The sequence below is a fragment of the Corvus moneduloides genome, chromosome 14 (assembly GCF_009650955.1).
Source record: "Corvus moneduloides isolate bCorMon1 chromosome 14, bCorMon1.pri, whole genome shotgun sequence".
NCBI lineage: Eukaryota > Metazoa > Chordata > Aves > Passeriformes > Corvidae > Corvus > Corvus moneduloides.
The window spans coordinates 1,753,280-1,765,977 of NC_045489.1; the positions used below are offsets into that span (position 1 = coordinate 1,753,280).

A 12,698-nucleotide genomic window follows, 5' to 3' on the forward strand; every position below is an offset into this window, starting at 1 on the left:
GAGAGAAAGCAAATATGAAATGTCATGGTTGCCCTGGTAGCTCACTGCCATTGACACGCTGTGATTAGATCATAGATTCTGTCACATTTTCTACCAGGAAGACTACAGCAGACTGAACTAAACAAGCTCTGAAGTTATTTTATCTGAAAATTCTCTTTGAGCACAACTGTATGAGTTTTATCTGAAGGAAGATTCTGTGGAAATTCAGACTGCACTTCATAAAATACAATGGATATTGAACCAATGGTGATTAAGAAAACAAAAAGCCATTCAAAAGAAAGGCTTAATCTTCCTGAAGAACAGTAAGATAACAAAATACTGATAACTGTGTGAGAGTGTACCCCTTTTATCTATCTACACCCATCCACCACCTGGAATGTACTTGCTTTTTATTACCCTCCATCAGGCACTTGGACTCTTAACCATTTCATATTTGTTGTGTCATTTACTGCTCTACATTTAGTCAGAGTTAGCTGAAAGCTGGAAAAAAAATCATTGGCAAGAACATACTCCCACCTGGTAGCAAATTCAGTGCAGAAAGCAAAATAAATCAGAAAGCAAAATAAATCTATATTCATCTATATTTATAAACATACTTGAATTAATGTCACTAACAAAATTGATCACAGCTTCTCAAAACTGACTGATGATGAATGTAAATCAAGAGAATTCTGACTCAGGTGTACACTGGCTTCTACAGCATTTGTGCTGCCTGAATTACACCACCAATCCTTTCAGTTTCATTTTCTACAGTTCCACTGCAAAGGGTTCTTTTTCTTTCTCATGTGGCTTTGGATACTTCATTATTCAGTATTCCTCATTCTCCACACTGTGGAAAAGCCCAACAATATCCAATACAAAGGGGATGTGATTCTGCCCGTGCCTTGCCACAGTGTCATTTGGGCCCCCCCCCAATATGAACTTAAACATGAAATAAAATTTTAAAAAATCCCATGCTTTCACCTCTTCTTCCTCTGGCATGCTTTTATATTCCCCTAGACCTTTTCTCTTCTAAACATTTGAGTTGCAGTGAACTTCTTTTAATACAGAACAGTGCTATTCCAGATTAATTGGGTTTTTCTTAAGTATCAAATGCCAGTGATCCCCTTTCTGTGTAGTTTTGCAGGTTAAATTGGCTCAAAAGGTAAAGATCAGTTTGAAGACTGAAAAAACCAGCTCTGTAATCAGCCCTGCTTTTAAAAGAAGGAATAAAAATCAGCAGTTTGGTTACTGCAATATAGTTCCACGGTGACTCAGTACTTGCTACTGTTCATAGGTATTTACTACACAACTAAATTTATTCTCTAATTAAACTAATCCACCAGTTATAAATCAGACAAAGAAGCAATCCATTGGTAAGAATAAAAGCCTTCTCAACAGCTTGAGAACACATTTTGAAAAGTACTCATCTAGACACTGTCTTCTGAAAATATTTAAGTGCATGCAAAAAGGGAAATCATCTCCAAGTGAATCTCAGCTGACAGAAATATTTGACTGCATAAAACCCTTTTATTGATGTGCTGTTCATGACCCTCTGTTATTTTGGTTGCTGTGTAAGGGCAAGCAGTTTTGCTAATTCAACAGCAAATTAAAAGTTAGAGGAAGTTTGGGTGTGGGTTTGCTTTGTTATAATAAAACCAAAACCAAATTATTATCTCTGCTAGCAGAGAAATAGATTCAGCAAGGAATATTATCTCTTTTTAAGTGAGTGAGTTGAAGAGGCACATAGTTTGATGTTCCCCCTTGTGTTTATTAGGATTCACTGAAGTGCAGCTCTTGTACTCAGGACTGCCAGTTTACAGCTTGGCTTCCTTAAGAAGCAAATAAAAAATTAATGCATCTCTTGCATTCTGTACATATCTTAAGTTTTGACAGACAAACATATTCACACATCGACACAGTTGTAAATAGACTCTCAAAGGTAAATTATTAAAACCAAGAAGAAAGAAAACAAACTAATGCACAAATCTCCCTGGATATTAAAGATGCAGTTGGCTACAAAGCGGTCATGCACCAATGGTGAGGGCTGCCTTTGATCCCTCAGGCCTTCCCAAAATTTGCCTTGCAACTGCAGAATATGTCAACTGAAGTTCCAGCAAAATAATCTTCTTCAGTCATAAGTCATTCGGAACAACAGACTCAGATTAGCTGGAAGTTAATCTACAGAAATAGAATTGAAATACAGCAGACTGAGCAGTGGGTGTAAAAGAAAGATCTTTCATGGGTATTGCTTGGAGGGTAACACATTTAAATACACTGTTACCCCTATGAAAAGAAGGGAAAAAAGATGTAACGAGCTGGTATTAAGCAAGAGCAGACAAACTGAATTTCCTGATGGGTGGCCATGAAAAGTAAGTAGAGAAGATGAGGTTTGGGACAGTGCCCCGTGGCTCGTGCAGCATGGGCCAGTGGCACAAATGTCCTGGGCTTGCCAGGACAGATGAAGGGCTTGGCCAGTGGAGCTGCTGCTGCCTGGGCAGGCAGGGAGAGGGGTTTGCTGCTGCCTTTTCAGCTGGGATGCAAAAACACCTCCAACTGTCCAGTGATGGAAGGCAGAAGAGGTTTGCAGGGCTTGCTGAGCCAAAGTTAAGACTACCAGTGAAAAGGTGCATGGTGTCACTTAATTACTCAGCTGTGTAAGTTGGAATCATCACTAAATAGTCCCCAAGTGGACAGGTTTGGGACTGTTTTTCCACCTCCCTTCAATCAATATGTGGGTAACAGAAAAAAACCACACACACACCCCCCTCATTCAGGTTATTCCTGAAAGAGACACAGAGCTGAAGTACACCCACACACAAACTAAACTGTATCATTGTCTTTACAAAAAAAAAAAATAATCACACAACAACTTGAAAACCCCAGGAAAACAAATGCTGGCTGTTTGGGTACAATCCTAAACAAGAAACCAAGGCCCAGGGCAGACCAGTTATTGTTTTGTTCCAAAAGCAATCTTTCTGGATCAAGGAAGAGACAAATCAATATTCTGGCACACCACCACGTGAGCACAATCCTTTAGACTTAACAAAAACTCACTCCAAGGTAAATCTGTAAGAACTGTTCATACAAGAGCCTGAACCCAGAAGAAAAAGTAAATTACTCTTTTTAACAGCAGGACCTTGAATGTGATGTGTTGAAAGGTTTCAAAGTTTCTGAGTAAAAATTCTTGACAGGTTTTAAAAGAGACTGTGAGAATTACACACAGTGTAGTATGTAAAGACACAATGTAATTAAATAACAAAATAAAACTGCCTGGGGTGGAAAGATTTTGCAGGCTTCCTTAGAGATCTGGTCGGTGGACTATGGAAGGAAGCATTCCAGAGGGTGTGTGTTGTTACTCCAAAGAAATAACAAATGTGAACAAACAACACTGAAGGCACACACTCCCACAGCTGCAATTCTTTTCTTGAGGTTTCTTACACCTTCCACTTCACTCTGAGTTCTGCCAGGATTATCCAATTCCATTAACTTGCCTGGATTTCTCTAAACGTGCTAAGCAAGCAAATATGAACTTAAGGAAGTGAATGAGCTGTAATTTACTCCAACATCAGCAAGCTAAATGAAGCTGCAATAATGCAGTGATCAATCTGAAATCACAATTAAGACAAATACAGATTCCAATTATCAAATTATCTTAATAAGATATAGGAACAAACAGAATGATGAGACGAAGGCTATATATGTGAAACAAAACTGTGGAGATTTTAGAGAGAAGTCAGGTTCATTCCAACACATGAGAGCTTTTCAGAAACAGTTAAGTGCAGGTGTTGGCATCTGTAGCCTGCACACATCATCTTGGAAGGGTCTCTGATGGACTTGGGATCAGGCCAAAGGGACTCACGCAGGGCAGGTAATGAAGTCACTGCTTTACAGGAGCTTTTCAACAGCTTCAGCTCTGCCACAGTCAAAATCCCAAACTGTGCTTTGCTTTCAGAGTGCAATGAGGATTCAAAATCCTCATTTAAATATTGTAAACTTCCAAGATAATGCCTGGAAATAATGACATTTCTCAGTTGGACTCACTGCTACCAGCACTGAATATAAAACAAAAGAAATCTAAAGAAAACTTTTTAACCTTGTTTCTTTCAGGATTAGGAAATTTAACTTCATGGTTTCCTTTAGACCATGTTTTCCCCTATTGCTTTTGAAAATATTCCTTAATCAATGGCATCTCCACCCTGAAATATGACATCCAGTGCTTTTACCCTATCCACAAAGGCAAGCACCTCAACAGAGAAACGGGTTAGACAGGTCAGAACAAAATCCCAACTCCATCTGTGCAGTCATTTCTACACTTGCCAACACAGCGTACTTGAACTCAGTTTGATTTCCTTTATTACTATTTATTTTTACATCTTTTGGGGAGCTTCCAAGAGAAATGTCATCCTTGTGTTTTACATCATGAATAAAGCACTTATCTAGCAGCACTTGTAAATAAAGCTGAATTACTGCTCCTACATGAATACTTTTGCTTCTGATTCTACCACCTATATCCTTTCCTAGCGTGGACCTAATTCCTGATTTGCTCTGTATAATGATTAAAACCTATTCTGCTCAGCACTAGGTGGATATATGCACTCAGATGAGAATTTAGAGAGCTTATAAAAGGTTTGTATTTCGGGTTTGGGGCGCGGGGAGGAAGGGCTCACCATATACTGCCTGTTAATAAGGACAGGGTTTCGCTTTTGATATCACCTCTTGGGAAATTTCAGTGAAGAAAATACTTCTTGCTCATTATTCTTTATTCTTGCATAGCTTCCTGCTAGCTGGAAACTGTTCTCTTTCAGCCTGCATTAAAGAACTGTTACTTTTTAGGCAGAAGGGACGAAGTGTATTCCCAGACAAATAGCCAGGGAGAACAATGAATAAATAGAGCTTTTCTTTTAAACCACTCCTGAATTACAAACTCAATTTATGAGCTTGAAAGCTGGGAATTTAGCCTGACTATGCATTGTATTTCACAGTAAATCAGATGTTTATTATGTATTTATTTATGTACTGTATATTCATTGATTTCTATTACTGTAGCAAATGACCTGCTGCATTCTAGGGACATTTCAAAAAAGCCACAAAAAAACCCATTCCTGAGTCACAGAGCTTGAAACTGACTTTGAAGCAAGTTATAAACAAACAAATATGAGGAAGAAGAAAAAGTCTCACAGGTACATTTATACTCAGGACACTGAATCCACTCTGGTAAAATTTGGTTTTTATGAAGGCAACATAACAGATGTTCTGTGTCCTGTCTGGTACAGGGCATCAATCTTACAAAATCTTAAAAGCCCCAAGTAGCGGTCACCAATAAGGAGTGTTCAGTTTGCTGATTATTTAATGTGTCCTCTCTTTCTGGGGAGATTTTCAGTTTGTGGATGTGGTACTGCAGGGCATACAGCAGCCATCAATCAATACCAGTGTTGATGCAAAAGGACAATTTATTTCACTGGTGTTTTACCAAACCCATCCCTCACTCTGCCAGCTGATGAGTTACTCATATCTGCCTAAATACTGACTGAGCTAGAATCCAACCCTTCTTCTCTAGGTACATTTCTCATGTACTTGAAGATTTAATTCCTTATTCAAAGAGCTGCATTTACACAAATGTGAGGGAAGCAGTCAACACTGATAAAACTGCCTGCCAGATAAAAAAATATCACTGCACTGAACAAAACAGCCTCTCTGCATTTCATACAACTACACCCACAAATGCCTCTTCCTGCTTCAGAAACAACTTTGGTTTTTTTAGACCCTAAATTCACCTTTAAGACTATCTGCATTAAAAGGAAGCCCACAGAGCAAACAAATATAAAAACATTTAAAAACTCTGTAAGGGAAGAGAACTGTTCCTATCTAGTGCTGAGGTACACATTCCATACAACTTCCACAACACAACCACACTGAAAGCAAGTTTATGTCTGCTTGCAAATGTAGGCATGACAGATTTGGTGGATGTTTTCAAGTCCTCTACCACCACCAAAAACAGACATTCAGAAAGTGACAGCTTGAAAATATTTCAGGTCACTTGATATAAAGTATGAGACAGCAAGTTAAAGAACACAAATGGAAAAGAACAAACTGGCATCTTGCTCCAGGCAACTGATTAATCACTATTTGATAAGAGCCTGATCCATTTGGGTTTGATGTTGTATTGGATTGCAATTGTCCTCAAGGACAATCGAAATCTGTGTTTACTTTCAATGGAATAAAGAACTAAAATCAATAAAAATATAAAAAATATTTCTTCTTCAGAAGAGTCCTAAATATCCAAGAGATATTATTATCCAGTGGATCTTTAACTGCAAAGAGGAAAAGAAAAAAATAAACATAACAAAACCCTTTTTGCTAGTTTTTATTCAATTTCTCTGCAGTTGTCAGCTCCTGGAGAATAATACACCTTTTTCTTTATTCTTCTCCAGGCTTGAATTTGACTCGTGTTCCACTGGCAAAGGAAAGTCCTGCTGAAATACTTTACTTAATTCCTGTGATGCTCCAGCAATCTGAAGAACCTTTGAGCCTCTAAACTAAACTAGCTCATGGCACAAGAAAGGAGCTCTACCAATAGACAGGCAATGGCAAGAACATGAAAGAATGATGAACATGAAGAAATGAGTTATCAATATTTATGAAATATTTGGAATTATACTTCAGCCAATTACCAAAATACTAAAAGAAGTTAATGGGACCACTTAGAGAAAGCAGGAAGGTATTACAGCAATCTGAACTGGGCAAATTTAATACACATGCATGCTCTAGGGAACATTTGGAGATGTTCTCTAGCCTCAGTCTTATCTGATTGCTCCTGAATTCTTATCAGCAGTTATTACTTTTTTAAAGTAAATCCCACAGATTAAAGGAGTTTCTGCATATTTTTCCTCCAGGGAAACTTCTTGCAAGCATCAAAATGTTGCTGAAAATCTTGATTCTTTTTTGTAATTTTTTTTTTCCCCCCTTATAGAAAAAAAAAAAAGCTTTACTGTGAACTTTTGATGTTCGCCTTAGGCCTTCCTCAAGTGCCTGGAAAAAATTAGATCCCTGAACAAGAACCTTTGTGTCACTAAAGTCTACAAGGTTCTGCTCCAGTGAATAAAATAAGTCAAGAAATTCTCCAAAGACCTAATTACAATTACTGCCACTCCTGAGCAAGTGCAGTGACCGAAGCACAAGTGATGCTGTGCAAAAGGAGGTGTCTCCTCAAGCTGCACAGGCCTTGGATTTCACCATTTTATACTGGAGCACTACAGGTTAAATTAATATCCATCACACTTATGGTCCAAGTCCATTTCATTACAGAGTAACTTTTTTAAAAATAGGCTTAGAAGATAAAAGGACAGATAAAATGATAAAGACCATAGCATCAGAGGGATATAATTAACTATTTAGACTCAACAGGTAGCATTACAAGAGTATCCTGGGAAAGTATTTTGTCCACTTTCTAAAATTATAAAGGAATGCCAGAAACCAGCCCTACTTCTCTGGGAGCTCAGAAAGACTATTTTTGGTACGCATTTTCTATTGAGAAAATCTTTTGTCTACCAGAAAGAAATCTTACACTTGGTTTGTCCACTGACAGCCCACGTATCCAAATTTTAAACCCCAAGAAAGTCCATTAAAACTGATTCATTCTATAGCTGAAACATAGAAGTTGAATTAAATTTGAAAATTTTAAAAATGCTTTCTAACTACCCACATGTCTCAACCTCATCCACAGCTGAGTTGCCAAGTTACAAACTGGAGGACAATGTGTCATGACCACAATCTAATTAATTCTGGAAATGTTCACCCCATTTCCTGCCATGGAACAAACCACAAAATTAAGGATAACAGAAAAAAAACAGAGAGACAAGGAAAGAATTAAAATTGGGAGAAAAAAGATATAAGAAAATATGTAACATTTTGCAGGCATTACTCACCAAAAACAGAGTTCTGAAGTTGCTCAGATCACCAAAGAATTCTTCGATGCTTATTGCTTTGGGATCAAAGGTGAAGTATTCTCCCAGATTTTCATACAATTTCATCATGTTGTTGTGCATGTTGGACAGTTTTTCATATTGCTCTCGGGCACTCTCAGCAAAGCTGTGAGGTTTTGTTAAGGGAAATGACTCAAATGCACAATCTCACAGAACACGAAGGAAACAAAGCACACAAGTAAAGAGAGCTCAGCACAAAGGTCACAGCTGGAAAATGTGCAGGTGCTGCTCTGCTTCCAAACAGGACATGTTGATGCATTAATATTAACATGTCTGCAAGCGCATACCAACATTTCCACTGAATGGTCCCTTTCCAATGGTGACGATTTGCCCCTGACAGAGAATACAACTTGCTCTATAAAGTTTATAAGTATCAAGGACATTTCTGAGAATAATAATTTTATAAAATGCACTCTACAAAAACACACAGTGAAATTTAGTTTGCTGTGAGAATCTGTGATCTCTCACTGCTCAGGTGATGTCCTGTCCCCCACCTCACATCTATATATTTTATATGCAGAATGTGCATACGATCAGTGACAAAATCATACAGTATGACAGCTAATTTTCTTTGCCTTTTATTAGGAAATTCTTCTCTGTGGGTTCCTCCCTGCCCAGCCACACCGCTCGTGCCTCAGGCTGCCTGTATTAGGTTCACTTTTTTGAGGCACACTCTCAACTCTGTAATTTCACAGAACTTACAAAAATGCAATATCCACCCACCTGTCCCAGCAAACTGACAAACAGCTTTGAAAAATTATTAGTGAGAAAAACACCACGGCACAACAAAAGTCTTTTTTTTTTTCTTTCCTTAGGAAGTGTGGAAGCCTAAAAATGAGACTGAGATTGACTTTCATCCCAGCAGCCATCATTAAAAGTTTCACATAATGCTTTTAAATAGAAAAATGTGGTGCTTTTTTTCCCTACAAAAAAAAAAAAAAAAAAGAATTTTTGAACAATTATTTCCCAAATAGGGGAAGGGTGCAAGCTAGTAAGGGAAATATTAGTTTGCCTCAAAGCAAGTACATTTCACTCTGCTCTTTTCTTCTGTGGGGTTGCTTAGAGCCACAAAGTCACAAATCACTGGGAAAAACACAGCTGCTACAGGATTAAACCAGTTCTGCTGATAGTGAATTGAAGCTGATGAAAGTGCTTGCTGCACATATCAAACCCCAAGAATAAAAGACACGAGTTACTCCCTGCACCGCAGCAGCGCTGCAGCCCGGCTCCCCGCGGCTCTTCCCTGTAACAGCTCCCATCCACGCGGGCTCTGATTGTCAACACAGCAGAGCTCCAGCCTTCCCCAGACCTTCCCCCCTCGCTGGAGAGCTGCCTGCTATCACATTTCTAATTACACAGCACTTCTGAGATCCCAGGCTCTCTGCAAAGCAACAAGCAGCCTGCAAACTGAACAGGGGACAGAGACACACAGAGAAATCGGGGAAAAAAAATCCATTTCTTTTTGACATTAGACTAAACCCAAAAGTGATGCTCCAGGAAACAGTCAGCAAATTGCAGAATAAAGCATGGAAATACAGGTGGATGTTCTATTGATAATGTTTCTGTAGCATCCGGATGCTGCTGAGTACCTAAAAAGCTGCCACTGCACAAGCTACAAGCAAGCACACAAAGCTGAAAAAAATACCTTCCACTGGAAAGAGACCTAATATTCCACCTGGATTTTCCCATTTTAACTAATGGGAGAGTACATAAATAATCATTTAAAACTTGGTTCCTAAAAGCATGATTGAAAACTTTATTAATACAAATTTTTCCAAGCAATCCTCTCTTCCTGCCTAAAGCCTCAGTGGCGTAAGAGCAAAGCTGGCAGCTCATAATGTTCATTTAGGGACAGAAACCAACACAGTGATGGATATTAATACCTAAAATCAAGATTTTGAAAGCGTAATACCTGCCTGTGTAGTGCCACAGCAGTGGAAATATCTCATTCTCAGTTTACTGAAAACAAGTTTAAGCTGCTTGATCAGAATTTCAAGCTTGGACTGTTGAGTCGCTCATCTCAACAAGATAAACCTGGTACAGTCCAGTCTTCAGTGACATTTAACTGCACCAAAGGAAATGAAAGTTTAATGGCAAGAATACATTAAATAGGTAATAATGGCACATTACTGAATTATTGAGCACAGTCTAAAAATTTCAGAAAAACATGAATTGCCTTAGAGTCAGCAGACTGCTGTCGTAAGCAACTCACCAAAAATACTAAAAAGAAATACAAATATATATAAATGCACAAATTGATTGTGTGGATCCTTTGAAAACAATCTTACATAATATAATACAAAACCAAAAATGACCAAAAAGTCTGAAAAAAAGAAAAATACCTTGACAATTCCAGATTTGCAGCCAATTCTTGGAGACAAAGCTCCCAGTTCTCCACTCACGTTGCACATTCACATAAGAAATAACAACAGTAAGCACTAAAAAACCCCAATACTGCTACTGAAAGTAGAAGATATTTTAAAGCACCACTCTAGAAATACACACTGTGATTTCAACGTTATTATTTTTTATCTATTAAGTACCAAACCACAAATCAGAAATATCTTTAACACATGGCCTGCAAGACAAGGGGATGCCAGCAAGATGGATGAATGGGATGAGAGCAAGGACAGAATTGAGTATTTCAACTATGCTTCATTTTGAAGAAGACAAGTCAGAGCTGTAAAGACAATAGTTCCCAGGCACAGACCATGCAATATGAACAAAGTTACTGTCACACTCCATCTGCTTCACCCAACCTTCCTTCTTATAAAGTATTAGTAGCTTAAAACATCCTCTTGAAATGCACTAATTCAGTCAACAGAGCAATTCCAGGGGAGCAGAGCCAGATATGTCTAAACTGTTTCAGGAAAAAAAATCAGTGAGGAATCAAAGGTATCTCGACTCTGTGTGATAGCAATATTTAATTCCAGCAGTTTTCCTGAATAGAGATTGAAGCTTTACTGCGTGCTCATTTAAAAACTCTAAACATGGTTTCTTTCTCACCTTTCTACACCAAACCAAAAATGACAGATTTTTTTCATTAACAAGTCTAAAGGTGCTTGTTCAATTAGTAGAAAGTACTTTATTCAGAAGCTGGTTTTTTCCACATAACCATATTTCTTAGTTTCTTACATAACCTTAAGAGAATTCTATGCCAATACTTGACTGCAAAAGCTATCAGATACCCCGTGCAAAGCCTAAAATAATGTTAGCAATCAATGGATGTAAACCTTAATATGCTGCTGTGCTACCACTTTATGTCAGAGATAAAAAAATCACTAATCACTAATTATAGGAGAAATGATTTCTTTAAGTCCATATGAGGACCCCTACCTTTACCCTTCCATGTTTTCTACTGTTTTTCTCCATTTTCATAGATGAAAAACGGGATCAGAGAAATCAAGGTTGAAGACCTCAGTTCAGCTGGGGGTTAAGTCATCACTTCTACTGTAATATCTGCTGTGGATTTCACATGAGTGTCTCAGTAACTTGAATAAAAGTTAATAAAGCCACAGCTGTCAGCATGTGCAGGGCAAATGAGAGGCAGCACCAGCAGCTGGGCATCCATCAGCAGTGCACGAGCCACAGCAGGAGCCACAGCAGGAGCCACAGCAGGAGCCACGCTGGTCACTTTGCCACGGTTCCAGGAACCCACTGCAGCACCTCCAGCAGCTCAGGAGCCCCTCTCCAGGGCCACTGGCACTACACAGAAATGGAATTGAAGGGATGTTCACCACAGATCTGAAACAGCACAACAAAACCAGGCCACCCAGCTGATGCCTTTGGTAGCTCCAGCAGATGGAAGAAACCCAGAGGGGAGAGCTGCCAGAAAGTTCTGAGCACTCTGCAGGGAGGCACTGCAGGTTCTGTGTGCCACGGCCCTGCAGCTGCTGCTCACAGGAGAACGGGGAGCAGCATTCCAGGGGAACTCCATTTTCATGGAATGCTCAGTTCCCCAAAGTTTGTGTTGACACAAAAGAACTCATTTCCAAAATAGGCACCTGGGATCATGCTCTAGGTGGGTTCACTCCTGGTGGAGGGCAAAAGCACGAGAACAAAAGGAAACCAAGGCCCTCTGGGACTGCAGGGGGAAGTTGTTCTCATTTATAAACCTACTCAACCTAAAGGGAAGGAATCAGTGGATTTAGCATAATCTGTGCATTAGCACTGTAACAAGGAGGTAAAAGATAATCAGCCTGGAATTTTTTACAAGTCTGGAAAGCAAAGGCACCTAAACTTTATTTATTTAAATATCTGATCTACTTATTTTCCAGTTAACTTCAGTTTTACTGAATGTCTTGAGGTTTCTTATTCTGCTGTATACACTGAAGCTAATATTGATTACAAACCCTTCTCAAAGATAGCACAGCATCACTAGGAAAACAGAAACACAGCTTATCATCACTCTCCACATGATTTCCTGTACATTTGCTTTTTAGGTACATTTCTAACTGATTCTACAGGTTTTATGACTCACTAGTTTAAAAAAACCCAACCAAAACCCAACAATTACTTATAACTTACAATAGGAAAACTGGTAATTAATTTACTATTCCCAATATAAATAAGTTCTTCTCTTAATGCATTTTTCAAAAATACAGAGTAAAAATATAGATATAGTAGAGAAGGCACACTTATCTACACTAATATAAAAGAAATATACTTCAACAAGGACTCAAATACTTTTTGAATGATTTTTAATGACAATTGCCACCAAGTGTATAAATTTAC

General features: G+C 38.6%; 1 protein-coding gene across 4 annotated transcripts in view; it reads right to left on the reverse strand.

Moving 5' to 3' along the window:
- The window catches only part of DIAPH2 (diaphanous related formin 2), a 185,716-nt gene that overhangs the window by 67,787 nt on the left and 105,231 nt on the right, over window positions 1-12,698 (reverse strand). For all 4 annotated transcript variants that reach the window (XM_032124441.1, XM_032124440.1, XM_032124439.1 and 1 more), the window contains one exon: window positions 7,908-8,072. In XM_032124441.1, the coding sequence (XP_031980332.1) occupies window positions 7,908-8,072 (165 nt within the window). The remainder of the gene's footprint in view (window positions 1-7,907; window positions 8,073-12,698) is intronic.